A 26,384-nucleotide genomic window follows, 5' to 3' on the forward strand; every position below is an offset into this window, starting at 1 on the left:
AAAGCCGCCTGCGCACCTGGCGTGCCCAGCATTTCAGTGATCAACGGTTGGCCAAAAAGTACTACCTAGGTTTACCGTGTGGATAAAATTATTCTCCCCAAATAGTGCCTTCTTTTCGCTTTGCGGAAGTGTTACAAAGGGACAGGAAAGTTAAAAGGAGATTACCCGTCCAGATCAACCATGAAGATCCAACTAATTGCGGTAAGTTGGAAACCAGAGGAAGGATCAAAAGTGTTAGTGTTCTCGGTCATGTCACCACCTCAGCATGTTAGTGAATCATAAATATGCAGCTGTCAAGGTCGTTTGGTTGCCAGCTTAAGGCTCATACTCGATCTTAGATTGAGACATTGCTGGATATTTACGAGTATTTGCATTTAATAGAAAGTGCGCGAGTTGTGTTTACCTTTACCTGTGTCTCAATGCAATGCAATTAGCAATTAATGCTGGCCAATTGACATTTCATTTCGTTTGGCATCATAAAACTTAAGATCGATTTGAACAAAGGAACTCGTATCATAAATAGGCGATACAATCACCCAGATATTGTGTTTTCACTGTTTGCCAAAGAATTCCGTTTGAGGAATTACCAAACCAAGCCCTCGGGTCTGAAATTTTAACGAGCATTTGTTGGCTTAAAGCCCAGCTCCGCCTTAACTTTGCAAAATTCCCCCGGCCTCCATTATTAACCTGAATATTGGGCTCTCAAAATGGGCACACAATTGGCTTAAGTTTAATTTGTTATGCTGTCAAAGATTATCAAAGATCTTTGCTACCGCGCAAAGTTGATGAATTGTCAATTAGGTGATAGATAAATTATATTACTTGCGATACAATAAACAAAATCAATCAAAATAAGCTGGCGATGGAAGCCATTCCATAATATAACTTGCTATTCACAAAAAATTTAAGGTTAATTTTTAAGCTATAGACTGAGCTTTGCAAACGTCAAGTAAATAAAAACGACAAACTATAAATAAAAATAGGTGTTCCGAAAATACCAGATATAAAAAATTATAACTTTGTATATAAATATCAATTTTAAATGAAACTTCTATATCGACTATTTCCCTAAATTTCCGAAATAAATCTGGAAAACACCATAAATCAGCGGTTCCAATTAGATTTTCATGCTTTTGCTTGATTGATTGATTGACTTGGCCAAATTACGGACATGGCCTAATGAGCTTGCCAAAATTTGGACCAGAAAATGAATTGTTAATGACAAGAAAGACATAATTTACAGGAGTATTGTTTGGGAGCAGTTCGTCACGATACCATTTTTGTGCTAGCCCCGATTATGTGTATCAAGGTCGTTGGTGGTGCCGCAGCTAATAACTAGTTATGGGCGATTGGGATCCACAAAACGCACCCAAGGCGATGCAAATTCTCGGCACGCACGCTCCATTCATTTTTCAGTGGCTGTCGCTGCTGCAGATTCAGATTCAGATACAGCTACAGCTACAGATACAGATACTTGCCCACACTGCGACGCATTTGGGCGTACTGTGCTGGGATTACGTAATGGACGGGTATATGGGAATATATGTATGCCTGCATAAATAAGGCTTTTATACATGCATAAAGTGTTACATATTTGAGACCGAAGCCGGCTCGAAAGTGCACTGACAACTATTCCAGCGCAACGAGTCCAGCGAGCTACAAAAAAAAAATGCCCGGTCGGAATAGGACATATTTTCGATTTCATTCGGCTGCTCATTCGATTCGTTCGTTCGGTCAATGGCCATTGGACAGTCAAGGCCGGGACAGAAGTCCTTAGCCAAGTTATTGTTACTAATGATGAACCCACGGGAGTGGGGGGTCCGCATAATAAACATCTTTTGTTGTCTTTCACTGATGCTTACGACGATGATGATGGTGATGGTTCGCCAAAGGAACACCCACGTTTGCCTTCAGCTCCACCTGGGCTTGGCTTGACTTCACCTGGCTGGGTTTCAATTTGGGTCTCGAGCTGGGAACACCTTCCACTACGAACATTTATTTACACATGGCTACGAAATTTTCGGTTTCCTTGAACTGAGACGCAGACGCAAGGCGGAGTCATAAAAGCAATTAAATCAAATCAAGTTCCCCTGCCGAGCAATGCACCCAAAATAAATAGCTGCAAGTGTCTACCAGGCCTTGCGCAGTTTTATACACTTATACAATTTTTTTTTTGCTTTATCTGGCCTGGCTTTTATTAATTTTTAAGCCAAGTAGTTCACTTGACCAGGTAGTTGGGCAGCCAGCCAAGCCGCTGGCCACTGGAATGTTCGGCTTGAATGGCTGAATGGTTCCCCCACACACACACACACACATCAAACGATCAAAAAACAAAGCCGTAGCTCAGATACAGGAAAGTAATGGATAATAATAGTAAAAAATGTGTCGACTGCATGCATAACAAAATCTGCATGAGCCGAAGGCTTCATTGATTCGATTGATTATTATAAGCCGTAATAGTTATTTATGTTTGAACAATTGAATTATGTGCGAGAGTTAAGATTAAAACTGGGTTTATAGGTACTAGGAAATAGTTACTTAATAACTAACTTAATGGAATACTAGTTTTATAAGGAGCAGTCATATATGAACTTGATTTTATTTAAAAAGTTCTTGTCCACTAAAATGAATTCTAAATAAATCAAAACAAATAAAGCAACAAAAGTTTTGAAAGAATAATAATTCCACAAAAAAAAAAAACATCATTTCAATAAATAACCCTACTCAAGTTTCCAATCCTGTCAAGAACCCAAATGGAAACCGTAATTCCGTATCGAGTTTTATTCACTTCCCCAATCATTAATTCTTTTATATAAGCTACCTCGCCCAAGTGGGCCAAATTGTTATCTGATCTGTGACCAGATGGAAACCGAAACCGAGGGCGAAAAGCCATAAGCCGGCTAAAAATGCCCCTCCACCCGGTCTCACAATTATGCAACTACGGCGAATACTAATTAAAAGTTGTCGCACTGAAAATCGTGCTAGCATTAAGTATACGACTAAGCGGTCGGTCATTTGTCCTAGACTTTGACTTCTTTCGCGAACCGGAAACTTTTGGCCAATGTGCTTGCCACATGCTACATGCCGCATAACTCCGTCCATGCAAATTACGCAACCCAGACGCCAAAGTCTGAAATGTTTTCGTTTTTTTCTGCTTTTGGCTATGGCTCAGCTTGTTTTGGCTTTGGTTTCGGCTTTTATGATCGATCGGCAGCGAGGCGGGGCAGAAATCGCGATTTGTTTTATGTTCCACATTTACAGCCATTACACAGTACTGCCACAGTTGTTGTTGCTGCTGCTGCTGCTGTGGTTGTTGCCACCGCCACACCGTTACAACTACAAATTGCTGCGGCAGTTGTTCATAAGCGGTTGATAAATTTGAAACCAGTTTACGAAGGTGCGAGTTGTGCAGTTAGCCAAGAAGTGCCACAAAAGTCAGGCTGCAAGTGTGGTGCTTTTTACGAACCCCGAATTCGATTTAATTAGTAGTGCTAAAGACAAAGTTTGAGAAATGTTTGGAATATACATATTGTATATATATACATATACATATATGTCAATGAAAATAAGGCTACAGCCAAAAATAACTAACAATAATAAAAGCAATTTTTAAAGAGAAATGTATTACTTCTTGTAATGCACATACGTATCCTTCAAATTCCATAATTGTTTTTGGTCTTCTTGTGAACTCATTGACCAATTGGGTTTTAACTGAATGTACCAAATTCTTTGCTGTTTTCCACCCCCAAATCGGATGAAAATTCTAAGAAACCGTTGGACAAGCAGCATGCCAAAAATGAGCGTGTAAAACTAATTTCTTAAGAGGGGCAGTGCCAAAAGCGAATCAACAGTTAGTGGCAACGCGGTGGCCAAAGCGGTGGGAACGCCTTGTTCCGGCAACTGGCACAGTTGATCCCCATTTGGAATGCACTAATGACATACATTTTTCCCTTCCGATTCCAGCTCGTTTGCAGCGCGATCGCGTTGACAGAGGCCCAAAACTATCCCCCGCGTCTGAGCATTCCCGGAGCGGTAGCATCACCTGGTCAAGTGCCCCACCGACAGCCTGTGTTGAGAGTACGCCGTCCAGGAGCCTCATTGCGCCAGCAGAATACCATACTTCCAGCGGTGACGCAGCGCATCGCCATTGAGGAACCGCGTCCTGTGACGGAATCAGCGGAGGATGAGCAGCCGGAGCCATATCTGCCGAACCTTCTGCGGGAACAGCAGTTGGCTCAGGCCCAACAATCACAGTTCCAGCAGGCAGCAGCCGCCTTCCTGGCCGGCCAACAACCCGTTGAACAACCCTCGCCGGTGCAGCAGTTCCTTCAGTCCGATGACTCACAGCCGGCTGCCATCCTGCCTCCTCCTTCCTCGCGCTTCCCCGCTGAACGGCCATCTATTCCGACGCCCCTGAACCGTCCCGCCGCCTTCAATGATTTTGGCATTGGTCGGTTTGAGAACTCGCAGAGATTCGGATTGGAGCGACCTACGCCCACTGCAGCAGCGCCACCACCACCGCAACAACAGCCCCAGCGGGTGGCTGTGATCCGAACAAGACCAGCGTCTTCCGCTGCCCTACGACCTGAATCACCACCACCACAGCCTATGGCCAGGCCACGCCCTAAGCCTGTCCAGCCGCGTCCCATCATTGATCAAAATCAGCTACAGGACGATCACGTTGACCAGCAGCAGCAGCGTCGCCGTCAGCCCGTTTCCCAGACCATTCGCAAGTGGCGTGAGGAAAACGAGGACGGAAGCATCACATGGGGCTATGAGAACGACGACGGATCTTTCAAGGAGGAGCTGATCGGCACCGATTGCATCACCAAGTGAGTAAAACAGATTGAATCCAACCTCTTTCTCCCACTTACCCAAACTTCTCGTTCACCAGGGGAACCTATGGCTACGTTGATCCAGATGGCAACAAACGTGAGTACCACTATGAGACTGGAATCAAGTGCGATCCTAACAACCGCAACAACGAGGAAGAGCTACAAGAGAACGGGTTCGTCAACTACGAAGAGAATCGCGCCGTGCTGCCCAATGGTCTGGAGATCGACATGACGCAGTTGGGCAAGAAGAAGTCGAAGCGCCCGAACGGCTTTTACAGGAACTGATACTCCCCACAACATATAGTCCCTTAAGTCAAGCAGCTCGTAGTTCGTCTTACTTGTATTCCACTTATAATTATGTTCATACTCCATTGAGTGTCAAGTGAAAGATTAAAATGATTAGAATAGATGAAAGTGAAGAATCAGTACGGACGCTGGCGCCTGGCGGTTGGCGGCAGTCGGTTGGGCGGAGTAATCGAGATGTCCAGAAAGTCTCCAATGCTGAATTTGGCCTGAGCAAGTGTCTTATTATCATCGATTCCTTTTTGACCCGTGCAGGTCACTCCGATTTCGCGCATCTGGAAGTGATTACTCCGGAAGTTGGGGTACACGACAGCAAAGTCAAAGTAGGTGCCCTTCTTCCGGGTGTCCGGATTGACGTCTCGCACCAGAGAGGTCAGTTCGTGCAGGGTGGCGTCTTGCCAGGTGTAAATCTGAAGCTCGTTGGTGGGCACGTTGCCGAACATATACTCCGACACGGAGTGGTGTCGTCCCGTAGAGCAGAAGACACGGAGCAGCATAGGACAGGTCTGGAAAATACATAAACTTATTAACACATCTAGAGCAAACGCGAAGTAAACATGACCGGGGTCACAAACAAACCTTCTCGCGGTCAATCTGCTTGACCTGCGTCTTTTCCTCCACAATCATAGATTCCACGTTGGCCATGTCTCCCTATTCTGCGGTATATCGTTACTAATTTTCTTAATTTTAATACAAAATGCACTTTTAATGCCGTATATTCCGGCTTCTCTTTGCTCTTTTCGATAACTATATAATCGAATGCAGCAATCCTATCGCACATCGCCGAGTGTGACCGCTTGTCGCATACTTATCGGGTTTTAGTTTAATCGATGTTTCCAGAAGCACCAAAATTCGCCGTTTCTCAGCTCTAGTCCGAAAACAAAATTCGCTGTGAGCGGTTGTGTCGTCGAACGTGAAACTACGCGTCTCCGCGAATGACGCAGACTGGAAGCTTCCACTGGCATGACAATCGTCTAAAAACATTCAACAATAGCGGTGCACTTGCAAATTACTGTTGCCGCAACAACAATAACAACTGCTTCGCTAAGCAGTAGCTGCGACCACAACAACAAGGAGGAGAGCAACAACAACGGTGGAGAAGAGCCGTTTGTTATTGGCGCATAAAAGCAGAATCGCAATTTGGCCACTGAATAGTTTCTAAAAACGGTGAGTACATTGTGGCAGCGGTCCATTTGCATACCGAATTGAGATTTGCACTTTTTGCAAGAGTTTCTTATGTAACGGCAACAGCAGCAGCAGCAGCAGCTGAGTTTTACGTGCAAATTGTTGCCGTTGCTTTGCTTGTGTTGGTGCCGCAGCGTCTGCGAAAAGTCACCCTCTTTGCAACCACCCTTCACCCCCCCTCATATTTCATTTATGCATCGCTCTCTCGCTCGATTTGTTTATAAACATTCAGGAATAAGCCGCTGCTAAATACTGAACTGTTTTTATCTCAAGAAGTACAAGGTTATCCCATCCCCAGCCACCCACTTTCGATCTCCTCATTTTTATGCATGCGCCATCATTTGCCGATAATAGTGCCATTCTGTTTGTTGTTCTAAATGTTCTAGTTATTGCAGTAGCGTGGAAGGTGTGGTCATATGGTGGTTTCTATTGTGTCAACAAGGAATCAGTTTCCCAAAAGCTGCATATTTGTTTTTATTTTTAGTCAAATACCAAGAAATAAGTCAATCCAGACATTTGATATTTTTAGAAACGGAATAAACCCCGTTTAAGTGCACAGAAACAGAATCTGTGATTACCCTGGTAAAAGAAAAACACTAGAAGGGGAAAATACCCCACTTGAATTAACCCCCTGCTAAAGGGTATTTTCGCTTCGGCGTGTCTGAATATTTTTAGTTGGCTCGTGTTTTAAAGTCCTCGAATCCACTCCCACCTCGTTGATCCTGCAGCAGCTGTTTTTGCCACAGTTCCTGCTGCTCTTGCGTGGGAGCAGAATGTTTGTTGTTCCTGCTGTTGTTATTGAATCCCCCCTCCCCCCCCTTCGTCCTTGGCCATTGTTCTGTGGACTCGTTTTGGCCGGAGCGGAGGGGTTGCAGCCGTGACCGTGACTGACTGCCCGTAACCCCAGCAACGACCACATAGTGGACGATGTTATTGTTATCGCATACTTTGGTAACCAGTGCACTGTGGTCGGGATGACCAATATGAAGTAAGACGCATTAAAGCTGTTTCTTTAGTCACTTTAAAAAATGAAAAATTTATAAAGATAATACTCAGCAATACTTCTGCGACAAATTCACATTCGTAAATTATTCAAATTTGACAAAACAACGGAATGTTTAAAAACTTTATAGTCTTTTTAAGTTAGAATAAGTCTTAAGTTCTAGAAAGACCCCACGAAGTTGAAGAAAATGTACTTTAAGTGAAGTAAGTCTTCAGTGGCTTCAGTGGAATCGTATGTACTCGAATCGGAAGGTGGGTAAAGATGTGAACAATAAAGTAATATGTTTTTCGAAATTAAATTCCGCCCACTGTCCGTGTTCGTTGCTGCGGCTGCTGGCTGAATTTTAAACGTGCCAAGTCCTTGGTTGTAAACTGAAGACGTGCGGTGTGGGGCGATTTGTTGCCACTGTTGCGGTCGCTTTGTTGCTGCCGCCTTACTTCGTTTTCGTTATTTTTTCTCAAATATTAATTGCTTTGAGCAACAGTAGAAGCCCTTGGCTACTGCTCCAAACCCAATCACTTCGAATTTCCGAAAATTCCCCAAGCAGCAGCACAACGAGTTTGGAAAAGTGGCAAGGCGAAGCAGACGTAACCGAAAGCAATAAATTCACAAATGCAAATAAAATGCGAGCTTTGCTTCAACTCCTGTTCTGTATACATATGTATTTGATTCTATTTTTTACCCGGCCAGTTGACAGGGGCGTGTGCGTGGGCGTTTCTACTGCCAGCCGCACAACACAATGTCCTGGGTGTAAGTCTCGACCTTGGCTTTGCATAGCGACCTTTCGCCAATGCCACAATATATCCCCATTCCTACCCATATCCCTATTCCCCGAATGCCCAGTGGTGCCCACTTGTTTGTAGCGAGGACAGATTTACTTGCCATTTCCAATCCGGGGAATCCATTTCGCAGCCAGCTGTTCAGACTTTCAGATAAAGTGCACGCTTAAGAGAATCATGACAAATTAATGCTTGTGAATGAAGTGGCAAATCATCGTTTCATGGCCAAAAAGGTCGTATTCGAAGAAGATCTAGAATTAGATATTGGAAAGAACCTGCAGCAGATGGCTCATATTAGAAATATCTAAGAAATGTGGCTGGTTATTAACGTATAATTCCATTAGGGTCTTGAGCACTATTGTATATGTCGGCGAAACAGGAGTCTCATCCATATTATTTATTCACTTCGCGATTTTGTACGTCAGCGCAGCAAGTTCCGATCGACGTCAGCAGTCAAACTTCACTGAAGGGATCTTCTTACATGTCCCTTCTTCATCATATTCTCTAATGGCTATACACACTGGCGTGTGCCACATTGTCATCTCTCTCTAACACACTATTTATGACCACTCGATCGGACCTCACTCAGCTGCAGAGGCTGTTCGTGCCTCTGCCGCAGCGCTCGACAGAATTTTACCGCAATATTACAATTTCATCAGAATATGAAATCACAGAAGGAATTTCTGGAATGCGAAGAGTCGCGCTCCGACATATACAATCATGCTGATAATAACATTGATTTTATTGCACATTTAATTGCCTTACATTGTATTACACTTTCTAGCAGTATTCAAGATTATCTCCTATTATTTATAGCAATTTGTTAGTTGTTACTCATGCATAATGGCGACTTAATATTATATTTTAAAATTGTTTTTTTCTTATGTTAATCTGGATTACCACCCCACTTCGTGATTAATTCTGAGCGGAGAACAAAAACACTCTGATAAATTAAGTTGTAAACAACTACTTTCGAAAAGCAATTAAAAAATTTATTTACAGTATTTCACGATAAGGCGAATAACAAAACCATTAACTTGTTAATGTGCCGGTACAAACTATTTCCTCTAAAATGTTATCAGTTATCTGATTACGGGTTGATGTGATTGATTCCAAATATAAGTTGTTAAAGATTGAGTTATTTTAAGAATACCCGCTGATAACATTTCCTTTTGTGAAATTTATTGAACGGTCGTTCAATAAAGAATTGCCGAGAGCATTCTGATTACCATTCTGCTGCAAAAAACACTCGAAAACAACCCGTCTTTAAGAGACTGCAAAAGGCCAAGGAAAGATCACTCGTCTGTGCCTTTGATTGCGAACGACCACTGAATCGATGGGAGAAAGATATGGGAGTGCGTATATGTGGCCAGAAAATTATGTATACGCAGCGTTTCCTCATTGAGAGGCGCTGCTGACGCAAAATAAATGAAACGATTTTAAAATAAAAGCAACTCATAATTTTTGCCCCTACGATTGGTGCCTGTGTTGTCGCGTCTGTTGTCCATTTTATGCTATTTCTGTTTGCGTTCGCTTTTGTTTTGTTTTCCATCTTCTTGCCTTTTTGCCAGGGTTTTGCCAATTGATGAATTGAATACGTACAGACCGCTGCCGTCGGCTCTTTCGTCAATTGGCTTGACTGGATCTAGCTGCAGTTTGCACTGACGTCACGTCCCAAAAGCAAAAGTGCCCCTAACTCACTTAACACATCGGCCTGATTGGCAGCGACGTCGATTCCATTCGACTGTATATGCGCGCATACGTATGTTCTGCTTGACTTGAGGTATACTTGAGTTGTAAATGTCTCAATTAACCATAGTAACAATAGCCAAATGTTATCTATGGAGTCTAAATACGTCCATTTGGTGCGTCAGTGGGGACTGTCGTCGCGATAAGAAGCGAATCGAGGGAACTACCGTGGCCATGATTTACGATAACCAGCGGGTTTCAACCGGTTGAACTCAACATTGAACTGCTGATAACACTTGCTTAAAAGCGATTTATTGGAATATTTGCTGAACAGGATTTTAATTCCTTCCTTGCTTGGAAGCAAGAACCACTGTAAACTTTTGGTAATCTCTTCATCCTACCCAAATCACCGAATTTCGGCAGCACATGTCGGCGATGGCGGCTCCTAATAGAAATCGCTTTTGCATAGCCAAGTTGGCCCAAACTATTTTCATGTCAAAGCGCTGACAAGACGGGCGCACACAGAAACCTACAGATACACAGATACATTTGCACTTGGAGCCGCACAGTTGCGAGTGACAGTCGACAACAAAGGGGCTGGTCGAATCAGTTTGAGTCTGAGGCAAGTGAAAACTCCTCGGAATCGCCCAAGGACTTTGAGTGATAACAATCCAATTTGTAAAAGTAGTGGGCGGGGATGGATGAGCTGTTATGGTATGTGTATGGGGGCCGCATTAGAATTTACAATTTCGTCGAAGGTCAATCGAAATGCCAGGAATTTTCTGACCCCAAAAAGAGAAACCATTTTTCATACATTCACTTGGTACAAATGTGTTAACAATCCAATTGCGGTGCGATTCATCGGTGTGTAAATGATTTAATTAACAGTTCATGCCTGGAAGTGTCGGGTAATTACGAAAACCTGATATTGTCATGCAAGCCAAAGGTAAATTCAGCAAATTCCGTGATTTTCCCTCGGATGCTGTGCGCAGCCTACAAAGGTATCGGCATTAACAAAGCTATATAGTTGTTATCTTGTGACCGGTTGACGGGTGGTGAACAACTATCCACTGGATAAAGGGATTACGTTTAATGTTTCCACAAAGCAAACCCACACAGTTCCCCGTAGAATTAGTAAGCATATTAGTTACGTGCTAAAATAAAAAAAAATTGATTTTTAAAATATTGCATAATTTGGGATAATTACAATTTGCATTGGTCAGTTTACTGGAATTAAACTTTCCTGGTAATTCGATTTCCTATAAATTTATTGTAGTCTGCTTTATTCTGCTGGGTATAAATCTTAAATATTTAACTTTTTACTTAACTGTTTACTTAAAATACTCTAGCGTTCTTGTTTCATTGTGATTTTTCTAGTGATAGAATAAATAATATCTTCGCAGTGTATATAGAAATCAAATACAAATCTCGCTGATCTGCAGTCCAAAGCTAAGCTTTTAAGCATTTTGCATTTTCCACACATGGCTCATGCGGCCAATCAATGTCCTGCCAATCAGCAGGATTTGTTCCGTTCCAGCCACAACCACGCACTCACCAAGGCTATGCCGCTCCCACGCAAAACCGCTCATGATGCTGGGCGAGTTTTCGGTGAACGTTTCACCTTTGGTAGTAATTATCCAGCCACAGCAGCCGTGAAAGCAAAGCTGGTTTGGTTTAGTGGAGCTAAATTACAGAGAATCTCCATGTGTGTGGGAAGAATAGCATACTTTCAGGTGCAGCCCACAGATACGAGTATTTAAATTTCCAACAATGAGCATCGTGTGTGGGAAATTTCTAAGCCTACAGCAGAAGCAATCCAGCCCAGATTGAACAGTGAACAAAGGGAAGTTCCAAACTAATTAGGATTCAATTAATTTAGTTGACGAAGCTTTCAGCAAAATATCTTAAGTTTCGCACACGATTCGCGTGTCGTCCTGCCACAGAACTCCTGATGTAATGCTTGCTTCGAGCAAGCCCAACGAGCAGTGACCGAACTGTAGCAGTACCTGACCGCCTGACCTTTTGCTTTTGCAGTTGCCTTGAAAGGATTCCGGTTGCAGCAACATGTGACATGTGGCAAACGAAGCCGACACTTGCAGGCACAAATATGAGCAGCAAAACCTCCATCGGCAACCGCAAGGAGCTGTAATAACAGAGCGCCGCTTTGAGCTCTCTATAAAGGCCAGGAACAATTTAATTAAATTCCAGGCGGTTTACATCAATCGCAAATATCTGGCTCAGACGCGTGGTATCTGCCAGGAGAAAGTTTAAAATTTCAGCAGAAAATCAAATTAATCTTCCCCCAGCGTTATTTGCATTTGCATTCAAATAGGGTAAACTGAAATTGCAACTGCAGCAGTAGCAGCAGCGGCAAATGCAATAGCAGCAGCTGTAATGGAGAGTGGAAAGCGCACTCGTGGGATTTTCCTTTTGTCACGAAATCGGGACGATAATGTAAATAAGGCCACAATTCACTCACACTCGTATTCCCACGAACACATCCGATCAATTTTAAGTGAGGGACGTGAGCTTCAATTAAATGGCAACTTAAACATTTAAGGATGTCCTAGAGCTTCTGATCAATATTATTAAAGTAATAAAAGGCAACGCATTGTATTAGTGTTCAGCTTAAAATGTTACATGAATTTGTTTATATCCCTTTGTTGCTGATTTTTTTTTGAGTGGCCCACTGAAGCCGTCTCAAATGATTTAGAGAGCTTTTGCGTGTCTTTGAGGTGGCTTACATGCGGGCTACTTATGGCTAAAAATCTGCAAAGCCTGACATGGCGGGATGAGCAAAAGGATGGATGGATTGGCAAATGATTACATGGATATGGATGGTTGGATAGAGAGCAGGAGTCCTATGGTGGGGGGCAGCAACCACTTGATATAATGATGACAGCAATTATGAATGAGTGAAGGTCGTTGGCTAACGACCGGCAGGCAATTCATCATCATGTCGAAACCACGGCACCGCTTTCAAAAGTGGGCGGGGCTGAGAGCTACTTTTGTCTAGTTTAAAGTGCGCTATCGGCCCGCTTTCTTCGTTTTTTTTTTATGGATTGCGTGCAGGAACGGTGACGTCACACGCGGCCCATGCGATTTGCATGCCAGCAGCTCGTTCATGCTGACTTGCACTTACACGCGTCCTCATTCCCATGCTGCTCCTGAGATAGGGATCAAGCTCTACGGCAAACAAAGTACACACGTCATGAACAACAGTAGCATCTCCAACTGCCGCTGGAAGCAAAAGTCGCAATTGCGTGGGTGTGTCCTTTCAAGGAAATCAATCATACGGAAATAGATCAACTCGTCGTTGGGTTCTTTTTTGGCCTTTGTTTTTATTGTTAGCTACGGCGCTTACTGTTGTTGCTCTGCTGACCTGCGTTGAGGTGAAAGTCAACAAAAAATAAAATAGCCATAAAAGAAAAGTGAAAGTACTAACAAAGCATAAGCTTTGGGAATTCAGTAGCCAAAGAGGTTCTTGCGTCGCGTCTGGTGAGCTTTAAAACCCCAGTCCTTGGCCTTGTCATTCCTTCAAGTGATTATTTATTTTCCGAAAATCATAAGTATAAGCTTAACACAAAGATGGTATTACAATTTAATCGCTTTAAAAAGCAATTTACTTCACACGAAGAATGGCTTAGTTCCAAGAAAACATATTTCATAGATAAGGTAGTAATTGGAATTTCTTACTTTATTTGATAGCCAAGAATAACCCTTAAGCTATTTTAGTTATCCTTCAACGCTCCATTTGCCTTCCTTTAAAAATATATATAATCGCATTAGCACGTAAAACTTAGTCTATTAACAGTCATTTTTTAAGAAATAACAAAAACAAAATTATAATATAGTTGCCGGCATAAAATCAATTGAGTTATGGAAACCATAAAATCCAAATCCCAATTAAAATTCATTAAAAGTTCTTGGAAATTTAATTTATGCCAAAAATTATTAATTAAGAAATACAAAGCAAACATTTTCAGCTGCTGGGCCGAATCCTTGCATGGAAACTCATAAAAACTTCGCACATTTCGCACCCAAAAACTAAGCCAATTTTGTTAGCCCAAGCTAGCACAAAAACCCATTTGCATTTGTCTGAAATAACTCCCTGTCCGGGTAAACAGCGTATAATTAACTCACTGCATATTGCTGATTCATGGGCCACAATAAAACACTAAGAAGAATGCTATTTTTATAGCATACAAATGGGCACCCATCCAGAACTACGACTGGCAGTTATTATAATGAAACCCACCAAGGGTTCCCTTGGATTCGTTGGGAATGGGTTTCATGGCGGTCACAGGTGCGAAGCAGAAGCAGACACACGTCACCATTTTTATTCTGACGCCAATTCCTCACTAATTCATTCATTCATAAAAATTTCGCTACTATTAATCAACCGTCTGGCGCTTTCCCTTCGCCAAAAGTTTGTGGCTAGCAGGCATAACAATAAAATCAAGAGCAGTTGTGAATCAACAGTGCGTCACCATCGGAGATCCCTATTTTAACTCCAACCCCTTTGATAGACCTATTGATTAGCTTCACGTGTCGCTACTTAAGGTCCTCGCCTGCCGGAGACCCACTTCCTTGTGGTCCCCCGCTCCTTCCCAAACTTAGACACGTCTGTAGTTTTTGGTACCGTAATTGGTTTGCTTTGAAGGGCTGCCAGTTCCGTGAAAAGCGGTAGCAATTCTTTTGACGTAGCGTGGCGCTCGAAATTTGTTACAAATATATTACGCAAACAAAAACCCTATCCTGTCGTTGTGCTGAGGTGTTTATCCAACCCCCTCGTCGCTTGTGCGGAATTAATTTGCGAGTGCTGTTTACCAATTTTTTAAAAATGTTTTGGAGGTGAAGGTTAACTAGCTGACAGTTCTATTTATGGAGAATGTCACTGACTTGTTGAATCCAATTACTGTAAAGTCCGTGCTCGTTGGGCTATAATTAAAGGCCGTATAACATAAATATAGCATTAATGGCTATCACAAAAATAAATCCTTGAACAGCGGCCACTTCCCACATACATTTGCCATTAAAAACAAGCTTTTAAATGAACTTTACGAGGAATTCATTTATTTGACCCCAATAATTAGTTGTTTAACAACATAAAAAGGGTTTATGCTTCGTAAATAATAAATGGATGGTTAACAGAAGTATATTTCTTGGCTGCTATTCGCCATATTCGATAAAAACGTTTTATTGTAAACATTATTTAAAGTAGCTTTCATTTCCTTTTCAGCCAGCCATGTCCGACGCGGCCAAGTCCAACAACAATGCGTCCGCCGATGCACCTGATCCGACCACTCCTGACGCCACTGGCGAAGCTGACGCGGCCAATGCAGCCACTCCGACAACTCCGCGTGGCAATCACAACAACAACAACAGCGCCAACGGCAGAAGCAAGAACAAACTGAAGTCGACACAGAACAGCAGTGGAGGCGGCAGCATAGACAAGCTGTCGCCGGACCAGGACATTTTCATCAACGCCGCCGACGGCCTGCCCAATCAGCATCCGTCGCTCCCAAAGGAGGGAGACGTGGATAGCGACACAGAGCCGGAGGTGGATGCAGACTCGTTCGACGACCTACCCACCTCAATCATCGTGACCAACATCCACTCCGAGGTGTTTGCCAATCCAGAGCTGAAGCACGCCATGGAGGAGTTATTCCGCACATTCAGCGAATCGGCTACGTTCCAGTGGCTGCGCAGCTTCCGTCGCCTGCGTGTTAACTATGACAATGCCATTGCGGCGGCAAATGCGCGAATCAAGCTGCACCAGTACGAGTTTAACAAGAAGACGGTTATCACCTGCTACTTTGCCCAGCCGGTGACACCGGTCAGCAACAAGAACCTGCAGCCACCGGCGCCGGTCAAACAGTTCCTCATCTCCCCGCCCGCTTCGCCGCCAGCCGGCTGGGAGCCGCGCGAGGAAGGCGAGCCACTGGTCAACCATGATCTTTTGGCCGCGTTGGCTAGCCTCACACCCGGCGAGTCGCACGAGCTGCATCCTCAGAGCGAGGACCAGCCGGCCATTATTGTGCACACGGCCATGCTGGCGGAGACCGGGCCGGGACTGCAGGTGAAGGCGCCAATTGTCCAGACCAAGTGCCCGGAACGGGCATAATCATAAGGTGGTGACGAAACTAAAGCTGAAAACCTGAGTTGTAAAACCAAACGATCGGGACAACGGGTTGGGACTCATGCTCTGCGGATGGTTGGGGCTTCGATTGAGTATTTTTTGTAAATATTTTCCGATTCAATTGTGATTAATTTACACATACATATATTTAGCTACGTTCGTATGTTTGTATTAATAGGCACTCGAACTCCCATACCCGACATACTTTCCCACCCTTCCTTCAAGCGTAGCATTTACCCCAGTTGGCTTCTGATACAAGTTCATTGGCTAACAACCGCATCTAGATGTGTTTATCTCGCGATTTGAGTGTGTCTATGTGTAAGAATATTGATGTTAAGCCATCGCAAATACCTGCTAACAATATCTACATATATCTCTGTGTACCTTCGACGGGAAATCGCTGACAGAGGCGCTACCGAGAACCGCGATCCGAAATCCCAGATATAAAGCTACTATATCTATGTAAATGTTAATGTAATTCTAAGCCAGCGAAATCGTGTAACGATATCGCATCAGATATCGGCATACACATACATACGTTTATAAATCTATATGCCTACGTGTAGTTAAAATTTAAATTGAAAATATATTCAAATTCGAAATGAATGTTCTCAAATGTACCAAACAAAACAAAATGAAGAATTACCAAACAAGAAACAAAAACCGAAAAACCAAAACTCTCTCTTTAAACAAACTTTAATTGGCGGGTTAAACATCATGTGGAGCAAAGGGAAGCGATGGGTTATGGATTTGACATTGGAAATCCCTGTCGGCAATTGGCAATTCGATAGTGCAATTGAGTGGAAATTACTGAAACTTTGCAAGGCCAGACGAACCCGAATTGGCTGTGTCGGTCGGAGAATAAACTTTAATTGGAAATAGTTGGGAAATAATTTTTTGGTGTGTACTGGTTTTACCGTAGAGAAAATTGAAATTCAAGCTATGAATCTGCGCCTAAATTGATAGAGCCTAAAAGTAGACAACACTAATCAGTAAAAATGCTCGTCAAGCATTTAAATTTCCTTTAAACTAAATTTTACCACCGAAAAAATTAAAAGAAAAAATCCGTACAAACAACAAAGGGACACTCAGAAATGAGTGAATCCACAAATTAGGATTCCCCATATTCTGCACATCGTTTTATTCGCTTGGAATGAATAGAAACTATTAAATCTTACTACTAGGCAGAAGAGTAGAATTCTTAACAAGAAAACACAGGGTAACAAGGAATTTAAGCTGGATTTTGGACTTGGGAAACAATCGTCTTTGGCTAGGTTCTACTTGCTCTCGATGTTCTTGAGCGGCACCATTTGCTCCGGATCGTCGGGATATACGCTATTCTGGCGCTTTTTGCGACCAGCACACTGACTGAACCAAGTATCTCCCTTTCCGAAGTTCTCTCCATCCTCAATGGACTCGGGCATGGGCTGGTTCATTGTCTCCGGCAGGAACATAACCCAGAAGCCCGAGATCAGGGCCACCACGCCGAACAGCACGGCCGGTATCTTCGGATCAAATGAGTCCAGCAATGTAATGAGCGGAGTAAGGGCTCCCGACAAACGGGCACACATCGATCCCAATCCCATGGCCGAGTTCCGCACCACGGTGGGAAACAGTTCGGCTGAGTAATTGTAGATTACGGCAAAGGAACCGGCGATGAGGAGCTTTCCTGCCATTACCACCGCCGTGGAGGTGGTGCTGCCCTGGGCAATGTAGGCGGCCACAATGCAGCATAGACCGCCACCCAACATCAGGGTGGAGGTGATCGATCGACGACCCAGGCGATCTAGGACGAACACAATGGTTATGTAGCTGGGGAACTCCACGAGGCCCATGATGAACAGGATCAGGTAGGGATTTCCATACAGCTTGCCGGCACTGAGCGATAGTCCGTAATAAACCAGAGAATTGGCGAACCAGCAGAGGCACACGTTCAAAGTCTTCATCCTCAAGTTGGGCGTGCGGAAGAGGTCGCTCAATCCGGCGCTGGATTTTTCTTCGGCCGCCGCCTGCTGTTTGGCTTTCTGCACATAGTACTCCTTGTCCACCGGGATGCCCGATCCGTTGATTCTCAGGCCCTTGGCCACAATATCCACCGCCTCGGCGGCACGTCCCTGCATCCACAGCCAGCGCGGAGATTCATCGAGCCACCACCAGTGGCCCAGGAACAGACAGCCATGCAGTCCGTAGATCACTTGGAGCCACTGGCGGTCAGGGATGAGTGCTCCCCATCCGGCCACCAACATGATGCCACCAGCGAAAACAGCCTAAAAGTATTGCATGGTATAGCCAGTTTAAAAAATGCAAAATCTATTGAAGTCTTCCTCACCTGGAAGGTAATGCCGCACACAGTACGCTTGGTAGGTCCCACCAGTTCCATGGTCAGCACGAACCCACAGATGTAGGCACCCGCTGATCCCACAATGCCCAGCAGGTAGCGAGCCACCATGAATGAGAAGTACTCGGGAATGAAGGCCACACCCACACCGATGATCAATTGGAACAGGGCCGACCAGCAGAACACGGTTTTCCGACCCACTTTGTCGGCGAGTCCGCCAAGGGTGACTGCGCCTGTGAACACGCCCAGCATGAACACGGTCTGCACAATGGCTCCCATCCAGCGGCGATCGCACACAAAGTTCCAGTCGATGGTGCGCGAAGTCTTGTAGTACGTCGTGTCGTATACGTAACGTTCGCAATTGATGGTGGTATTGGTGCCAGGACTACTGGGATCGAACATGAGGCAGGACTCTAGCTCGCCATTGGGCTTCAGCGGAATGGCGGCCAGGATAGCGCTCGAGTTCCATGGTGTCACCGACAAGCTGCTGTTATCCACGCCCTCGATGAAGCAGCGATGCTCAGGCACGGCGGCCACCGTGACCAGCGATAGCATGTGCATGCCAGCGGTCAGGCCGGAGAGCACCTGCAGGAAGAACTGCAGGAACTGGTACTTTCCAAACTCCCCTGCAATTGGATAGAAAAAAATAGAAAGACATTTCACAATCATTAATGTCTTGGGAAAGGTTATGAGCGCACAACAAATGTGAGCTTTCAGCAACATGATAGATAGTGATAATCTGTAGCACCCATGAATCACCCAGTTTACGATTAAATATAATAAAAAGAAAGTAAGTTGAGCTGAAAACGGAAGTTGTTCTAGCTCAAATTATTTAAAACGGTTTTTTATTTCAGTATTTGAATTTGAACATCACGTAGCTGCGATAAAAACACAACCCAAAGAAACAGCCGACTTTTATGTAGATGGGAACTTTTAATGGGTATCGCTGGAATTGTCGTCACTCCAAAGGCTTTGCAATTAAATCAAGTGGAATTTATTCAATTCGATTTCAATTGAAGCGCATTCGCCTAGCCCGTCAAATATTTGCCCACAGTTTGGTTTGGTTTGGTTTTGGTTTCGAACGCCATGAAAAGAGACTCGGATGTCTTGGGAGAATGCACTGAATCGATTATGACTTGGCTGGTCAGTCAGTCCATGGCGATCGCGTTGATGGGAGGCCAGGGGCTGTGTAAATTTCTAACGACATGGACAGTATGTAGCCTAGATACGAGAATTTGACACTTGATCACGGTCCAATGTTCAATCAGCCGTTTCAATTGATTTGTGGGTTACGTTTATTGATCGTTTAAACGAAACTCTTGCCATCAAATGAAAAGTTACGTTCACCCCGGTTACGTTGCAATCGACAAATCATGAGTAAAACGTCTGAGAATTTTCATTTTTCATTATTAAAACGATTGCGTGAAGTGTAAAATTATGTCATCGGGTTGACTTAATTAATCTCAATTATAAAATTTGACTCTACGCCTAATGAAATTCAATTACGCCCCCAATAGACATAATCAGCGTATAATTGAGCACAATCTAGGAAATCGATTGGCCAAATTTGTGATAACTAAACTCGTAATAGTAAATACTAATGTGGAACTCATAGCGGATTATCAGAGGCCACCAAATGCTAGATCATATATCAGTGATATTGTTGCTTCAGATTTATTGCATCCGTCCAATATAACTAGCCGTATAATTGTTGCCAAGTGGCCCTTGAATACGACATTTGTTTTTGGCCCTGTCAATGTTTGTTGTTCTCTTAATCGTAAGCCATCTATTATGATGTACAAAACCAACAGTTTGCACATTAAAATGAATATGGCGCAGGTTTGGACCGTTGTTTATTCTGGGCAAACTTTTTGAGCGATAAGTGAGATGGATAAGAACACGGAATATTAAAAAATAATGCAGTCATATTTCTAACAATATTGCACATGTATATTAATCTACTGTTATTCTACTATCAACTGTTGCTTTATTTCAGAGTTGATTTCTTCAAAGCTTTTAAAATTTCCTTTGTGCTTAAGTATCATGATTCGAATAATTGAGGTAGATCATGGTTTTACACCTCCACTTTAAGGCTTCCTTCGGTTTTTGTTCATCCGTACTTCAACATTTTCACTTCCCGCGTTTACTAACAACTGAAGGTCGATTTAGTTCTGTTCTGTGCTCTCCACATAGCACGTGTGGAAGTGCTCTCAAAGTCATTTTAAGTTGCTGGTTTTATGGTAACCTTCTTACGTACAAATAACAACCAACTCAGCAATGCAACACGCCTCCAAATTCGAAGTAATTAGAGTTGCTGCTCGCCAATAGGCCTTCAACAAAGTAAACAGAAATAAAAGAGCGATATGTGAATTTTGATGGCTGAGGGAGGTATTGCCATATAGTTGAATGTGAGCAAACCAGTTTAAGGTTTTTTGCATTTCACAGATACAAATGTATGCGAATATATTACGAATAAAAAAGTCGCTAATGCGATTATTACTCCCTCTCTCCTGTCACTTTCTTATAGGCTGCGGTTTTGCGAATGCTTAATACAAAACCAGTTTCGGATTGTAAAAAACTGTTCTATTTTAATTAACGACAATTTCAGCACAATCGTTGACACAAATTTTATATTCCAACTCATATTTTATGTGACTCATAAATTTCTAATTTGTAGCCGTGACAAATAAAACTGTTTATCCATCGATCTTCCACTGTATTCCCACAATTAATCTTAACTATTTTGCATACTGCATATAAACACGCTTAATTTTGTAGCTTCCACAAGCTAGCTGCAATGTTTGAACCGCACAATTAGAGTATATAATAAATTATAAGCAAATACCCAGATATCCGTAGATCCCAAGATCTTTATGACGAGCCTACTTCACAGTCTTGTGACAGATACCGCCCCTTTTGCACCCGTTTTATTTTTGTTTGCCTGTTAGCCGCCACACTCGTTTTAGCGTCACTGTGCTAAAGCCAAGTAGGCTCAACAAGTGTCAGACAGCCTCCAGCTCAGAACTTGGCCCACACGAACATGTGTCGACTATATGTGTACATAAATACATACTTGGTATGGTATATAGTCAAAAGGGGAGCAACAGGTCGGAGTCTCTATCAAGCTGTCATAAATGTCTGTCACTTGGTGGCCTCGACGATTTATTAAATTAAGAATAGTGCAAAATGAAAATGAAAATAGTTGCAATTAAAAAAGTATTATAGTCGGCTTCTTTTGAGCACTTGACGTGACGGACAGCCAGCCGGATAGATTAGGCGGAGATTAAAAGCATAATACGGAAAAATTAATTATAGATTTTAAAAGCAGAACAGAAGGTTGGGCGGTAAACCTCATTGGTCGTCGTGAAACAAAATATTATCCATAGTAGCTTGCAACGCTGATAAGACCTCTCAAAATGATAAGCATAACGCCAGGCTCTTATCAGCACGGGATGGAGACGCCTGGCAACGTAACAGCTGACCTTTCAAAAGTCTTCGCTCCCAAAAGCCCATTCCACTCACCAAGTTTCCCCATCAGGTCCTCCAGTACATAATCCACAGCCATGTTTGATTTTTTATTGATAATCAAAAATAAATGAAAGTAACTGTTTGCTATTGCTTCTTAACAAATCGTCATCTTCTGCAGAAGTGGAGCATGTATGAATGGCACACCAGTGCAGCACTGCTGATAGTTACGGGTCGCGAAGATGCAAAACGAATCCGGGATAAACAACGTGCTCGAGTGAAACAAAATCGCAAACGGAGCGCTCGATCAGCTATCAACTCTTCCGACCGCCGGCAGCATTTGAACTGGCAAAAACTAACTGCGAACTGTGTCGCTCAGCGAGAAAACTGAGTGGTAAATGGCGATAAGGTCGCTCCAAGCTCGCGAGCGAAGAGAGCTTGTGGAGGTCTCCAAAGTTGGGAACTAAAGAGCAAACTCTGCTCGAGGGTAAGAGCTTCAAAAACTGTAATCACCATTATAATCCTTGATGTATGAAAATAAATGATGCCTCTTGGCAAGGATCCCTTAGATTAGAATACGATCAGAAAACTCATACCTTAGCAAGCTTTGATTTGCCTAACACTCAGTGACAAACAAAACATAAGTCACAAAAACACATACAAAAAATACATAAAATTCATTTAAAGTTAATTTTAAAATTATGTGTGAGCCAAACTTATCAGATCCGTCGACATTCCTGTACTTGGATATGCTGGCGGATATTTTAATGCAGGACAGCCTTGAAATGGAATCAGATTTCAATACCAAGTTAAAATTTCTTAAGGAACAGGAACAAATTTGCCTAGACAATGCCAAAAATGTGAGACTCAATGGCCATAGGCAAACAGGATATAAATTTTTCATACTCCAACAGGCACTTCCCATCGATGATACCCTGAGATCAGTAAAGTGCACCATGCTTAGGGTAGAAATGGAGCTGCATGAAAACGAGATTAACCTTATACAGGCGGAGAAAGCAGTTACGAAATTGGAGCAGAGCTATCCGAGTCCTGAGAGTCTGGCAGGCCAAGTGTTTCCTTTGGCAAGTACCACATATCAGGATTTGCTGAGTATGCTGATGTCTTCGAAAAAAACAGTCGATCATTGCAATCAGATCAAAGAGGAGGTCGCGACGTATAATGAGCAGATATCCGCAAAAGTACCTTCCGTAAATTTGGTATGAAATGATGACTAAAAGTTGTATTTAGAGTTTCTAAAGTGAGTGTATCAACAGGTAACCAAGCTTATCGATTACCACAATAATACACTGGAGTCTATGGAAAAAAATATCGAAAAATTGAAGAGCCAGGTCACACAAGTTCAAAAGGAGTTCGAGCAGCTTTATAACGAACATGCACGCCAATTCAACGCACCGTTCCCATGCAAAAAGGTCAAGGAGTTAAAACCAAAAGACACATGTGGAGTACGACTACGCATGTAATCTGATAACACAATATATCCAACGAATATTATAAATGCTTACAATGCTGCAAGTTCAACTTTTCGCTTAAGATTAGGTTTGGTGATCTGGGCTTAAATTTTAGTTGTTGGCATCACGGAAAAACAACACATCGTCGGCTATGATACTGGTGCTAGTCTTCTGGTTGCCCTGCTGGTCGGTGATCTCTCCATAGGTGATCTTTCCCTGCACCATGGTTCGCTGTCCCTTCTTCAAGTATTCCAGCACGGTGTCACGCAGATTGGGCTTGAACACCACTACACGATGCCAGTCGGTGCGTTGGGCCCAGTCGCCGTTCTCATATCTGTGGGGAAATATTTAAGACTTCATGAATGCTTTTTAAATGAAATGGTAGCTATTTTCTTTATGAAATCCGGCATTTCATGGATCCTAAGAAGAAATTGATCACTGAAGTTAATTGAACAAGGAAATGTACACTATTGCCGTTATCATTAGGTAATTACATACAGCAAATGTTCTAATAACTCATTACATAAATCTGAATTAGCAGCTCAACGTGATATTTTCTTGGAGGTTAAGGCTAAGAACTAACTTAATTGTCAACATTTATGTAGCTTTTTTATTTCCCTCCTCTGAGATGTGATTTCAAGTTCAGTTGCAGACGCATGCTGGGCGGCAAAACGCACACAAATGCACTTACTTGTAGTTGGTGTGTGTAGCAACCGAAAAGGTGACCACCGGATGCTCCTGGGATCCACGCAGCTGCGGATCGGCGCCAACTCGTCCCAAAATGGTCACCGTGTTGACAGCTGTGGTTATTTATTCAAAATTAATTCAATTTCATAACTAAACCTAAGAAATACTCACTTTTTTCAACTTTGGCGGGAGCCGCTGCCGTTGTTGTTGTTGCCCCGCGTGCCGGCAAATTTCGCAGGCCGGTCAACAGAGGATTCAGCTAAAAAAAATAACATGTTTGTTCATTGTATTTTGCAATTTACCGGCTTTTTAATAATATTACTTACCATGCGCCTTGTGTGTTGCATCTTGATTGTATTAATAAAATATCGATGTATCGATGATATTTACGATATGTAAACTTTTATCGCGATAGTTTTTAATACGAAATATCGCATATCAACATTATTTCTTATTTTATATATTGACTTGAAATGCTACTCGCAAGTATATAAAAAAAATGTTTTTTTATTATTATTTATTAATTTTGGTGTATAAATCCGCTTTTGGAGATTGAATTCGCCACACGGAGTGAATTCGCCGCATATTGTCCCTTGCGGAATACAAAAGAAACTATCTAGTTCAATCATAGGCCAAAAGAGGACGTTAGCGGTCAGCTGTGTATAGTTCAAAATAACAGCCAAAGGTGGCGATGATACTACATTGTATAGTTGCTTATTTCAACCAAAAGGTGGACGCACACTAAGCACAACTGATAGTAGGCAATTTCCATTAGTTCACCATCTCAATAAGCAAATGCTGAGGGCGCCACTGTGACCTCTTTGATTAAATACTTAATAAATTAAGTACTTATTTCATTTAAAATAAGCTAAGGGTTAAGAAAAAGAAGAAATATCAATGATTTCATATCAATGTAAGTTGAATAAGCTGGACATGTAGTGTTTTCGGTACAATTATAATGTTTAGAAAAATAAACTTTATTTAAATTTGTATGCACGCAAATTGTTTACATTTTTCATAATATAAGAAATTTTACTTTAGTTCCCCAACCCCTTAATTTGTTTTTTATTCAAGAATATACTATCAAAAAAATAGTATACAGTGTGCATCTAAACATTCACTCAATAACGCAAATATAATGCACAAAGATTTCAACTTTACAACCTCGAACAGGATGCAAGAAAGACAGCTTAAGCTCGCTCCAACCACGAGTAGTCATCATCTTGGCTTTTTTGAAAATTAGTTACCGGCTGGCGGCTTTGTTTGAGCTGCAGTTGCTGAGGAAGAAGAGCGAGCGGACAAGTGTCCGTTAGTCGGGTGCTAATAAAAACCTGGACACCCGAGAGGCGTCCCCGAAACGGAGCGGAAGAACAGAATCACCATTTTTATATTCGCATTGCTCTCGAGCCGATGCTGCTGCAATTGCTGCAGCATCAACAGCAACGACAACATCACAAGCAGCAGCAGCAGCAGCAGCAGCAGCAGCAATTGCAGCAAGAGCTCTCTGCAACTCTCGAGTTTGCATTCAAATTCAGCTCAGGCGATGAGGATGACGACACACAGTCCGCGTCGATGTAGCTGCCCCAAGAAAATCATATTGCCGTCCAGAGTCTCTTAACTGCCCTCCATCTGCGTCACTCGAGCAATTCTGCGGAGCTGATATAATGCTGCGCAGATATCGCGGTGGATTCCCACTTATTAATCATATCGCGATATGTTACTGCAGAATTTACTGTATTCTAGGAAATTTTGAAATGGGCGTGTTACATATTATTTCAATCGGATCGAAGTTAAATTTTTGAAAATTGGGCCGTTATTGCTATAAGATTTCTGTTTTCGAATATTTATTCCGTGAATCAAATGTTTGTATCTTTTTATACATTCCCAAAAATATTTTAGTTTTTCCCCCAATGCCTATATATTTATATTCAGTTGCTACCTCAAAAATAAATAGATTTTAAAGTGTTTGCATAGAAAACATTGGGTTATTTTAAAAAAACCACCTAAGCCTATATCAGAGTTAACTCATTTCAATGGCGCGCTTTTTGAAAACCCAGATTTCCTTCATGATTGTTCCCCAAAAAACATTTGCCCAACAAGATCCAACCCCATACTTTTGTATTCTAGCCCTCCGTCCGTATCTATATCTGCAGTCGTAGCCAAACCGAACACGGAGCATTGTGCCCGTCGTTGAATCCAGTGCGCGTGTTGCTGCGACTCTATATAAATATACATTCGTACATATATGTATGTATGTACGGGGCGCACTCATATAGGAGGTTTGTGTTGTTGCTGCCCGGCCTGGCACTGTATCTGTATCTATACACGAGCATGTGCGCTCGTATCTGTATCTGGTGTTTGGGGCTCCGGCTCTGAACGCTCCGCACCGCGATACCAACAAAAACGAACGACGGAACGTACCAGGCAAACGAACCAGCGAACCAACGAACGAACGAGCGAACGTCCCAAATGTCGCTGCTTTTTCTATA

At 42.7% G+C, this 26,384-nt stretch overlaps 6 protein-coding genes across 11 annotated transcripts, besides 1 other annotated feature; 3 read left to right on the top strand and 3 right to left on the bottom strand.

Annotated features, from left to right (window-relative positions):
* The first annotated feature begins 25 nt into the window (after nt 1-25).
* On the top strand, nt 26-5,241 carry CG8927 (uncharacterized protein). 2 transcript variants are annotated; one of them, NM_142270.2, is made up of 3 exons: nt 26-201; nt 3,964-4,832; nt 4,895-5,241. In NM_142270.2, exons 1-3 carry the CDS (start codon nt 181-183, stop codon nt 5,118-5,120), a joined length of 1,116 nt encoding a protein of 371 aa, NP_650527.2. In that variant the 5' UTR covers nt 26-180; the 3' UTR covers nt 5,121-5,241. The 2 variants fall into 2 exon arrangements, with proteins under 2 accessions (NP_650527.2, NP_001034056.1); NM_001038967.2 differs by having other exon boundaries at nt 3,964-5,241.
* Bin1 (Bicoid interacting protein 1) lies at nt 5,162-8,570 on the bottom strand. Of its 3 annotated transcripts, NM_001316512.1 has the most exons (3): nt 8,209-8,570; nt 5,718-6,112; nt 5,162-5,644 (listed from the first exon to the last, which is right to left on the bottom strand). In NM_001316512.1, the coding sequence occupies exons 2-3, from the start codon at nt 5,781-5,783 to the stop codon at nt 5,258-5,260; spliced, it is 453 nt and encodes a 150-aa protein (NP_001303441.1). In that variant the 5' UTR covers nt 5,784-6,112; nt 8,209-8,570; the 3' UTR covers nt 5,162-5,257. The 3 variants fall into 3 exon arrangements, with proteins under 3 accessions (NP_001303441.1, NP_001303440.1, NP_524377.1); NM_001316511.1 differs by having other exon boundaries at nt 5,718-8,570; NM_079653.3 differs by lacking the exon at nt 8,209-8,570 and having other exon boundaries at nt 5,718-5,903.
* On the top strand, nt 6,005-16,590 carry sra (sarah). 2 transcript variants are annotated; one of them, NM_079654.3, is made up of 2 exons: nt 6,005-6,305; nt 15,037-16,590. In NM_079654.3, exon 2 carries the CDS (start codon nt 15,043-15,045, stop codon nt 15,919-15,921), a length of 879 nt encoding a protein of 292 aa, NP_524378.1. In that variant the 5' UTR covers nt 6,005-6,305; nt 15,037-15,042; the 3' UTR covers nt 15,922-16,590. The 2 variants fall into 2 exon arrangements, with proteins under 2 accessions (NP_524378.1, NP_001287361.1); NM_001300432.1 differs by lacking the exon at nt 6,005-6,305 and adding an exon at nt 13,584-14,100.
* Nucleotides 8,470-8,816: a mobile genetic element.
* Nucleotides 16,591-17,005: 415 nt separating the features above from the next.
* Nucleotides 17,006-22,089, bottom strand: CG6126 (uncharacterized protein). The gene is made up of 3 exons (NM_142271.3): nt 21,797-22,089; nt 18,266-18,900; nt 17,006-18,203 (listed from the first exon to the last, which is right to left on the bottom strand). Exons 1-3 carry the CDS (start codon nt 21,837-21,839, stop codon nt 17,214-17,216), a joined length of 1,668 nt encoding a protein of 555 aa, NP_650528.1. The 5' UTR covers nt 21,840-22,089; the 3' UTR covers nt 17,006-17,213.
* Nucleotides 22,090-22,376: 287 nt separating this feature from the next.
* CG31287 (uncharacterized protein) lies at nt 22,377-23,967 on the top strand. Of its 2 annotated transcripts, NM_001300433.1 has the most exons (4): nt 22,377-22,599; nt 22,654-22,956; nt 23,014-23,694; nt 23,750-23,967. In NM_001300433.1, the coding sequence occupies exons 1-3, from the start codon at nt 22,441-22,443 to the stop codon at nt 23,218-23,220; spliced, it is 669 nt and encodes a 222-aa protein (NP_001287362.1). In that variant the 5' UTR covers nt 22,377-22,440; the 3' UTR covers nt 23,221-23,694; nt 23,750-23,967. The 2 variants fall into 2 exon arrangements, with proteins under 2 accessions (NP_001287362.1, NP_732119.1); NM_169708.2 differs by lacking the exon at nt 23,750-23,967 and having other exon boundaries at nt 23,014-23,262.
* On the bottom strand, nt 23,200-24,256 carry mtSSB (mitochondrial single stranded DNA-binding protein). Its single transcript, NM_080496.4, has 4 exons — nt 24,222-24,256; nt 24,067-24,154; nt 23,900-24,008; nt 23,200-23,542 (listed from the first exon to the last, which is right to left on the bottom strand). Exons 1-4 carry the CDS (start codon nt 24,240-24,242, stop codon nt 23,320-23,322), a joined length of 441 nt encoding a protein of 146 aa, NP_536744.2. The 5' UTR covers nt 24,243-24,256; the 3' UTR covers nt 23,200-23,319.
* Between the last annotated feature and the right edge of the window lie 2,128 nt (nt 24,257-26,384).

This window comes from Drosophila melanogaster, chromosome 3R (genome assembly GCF_000001215.4).
Source record: "Drosophila melanogaster chromosome 3R".
In the NCBI taxonomy this organism is placed as follows: domain Eukaryota; kingdom Metazoa; phylum Arthropoda; class Insecta; order Diptera; family Drosophilidae; genus Drosophila; species Drosophila melanogaster.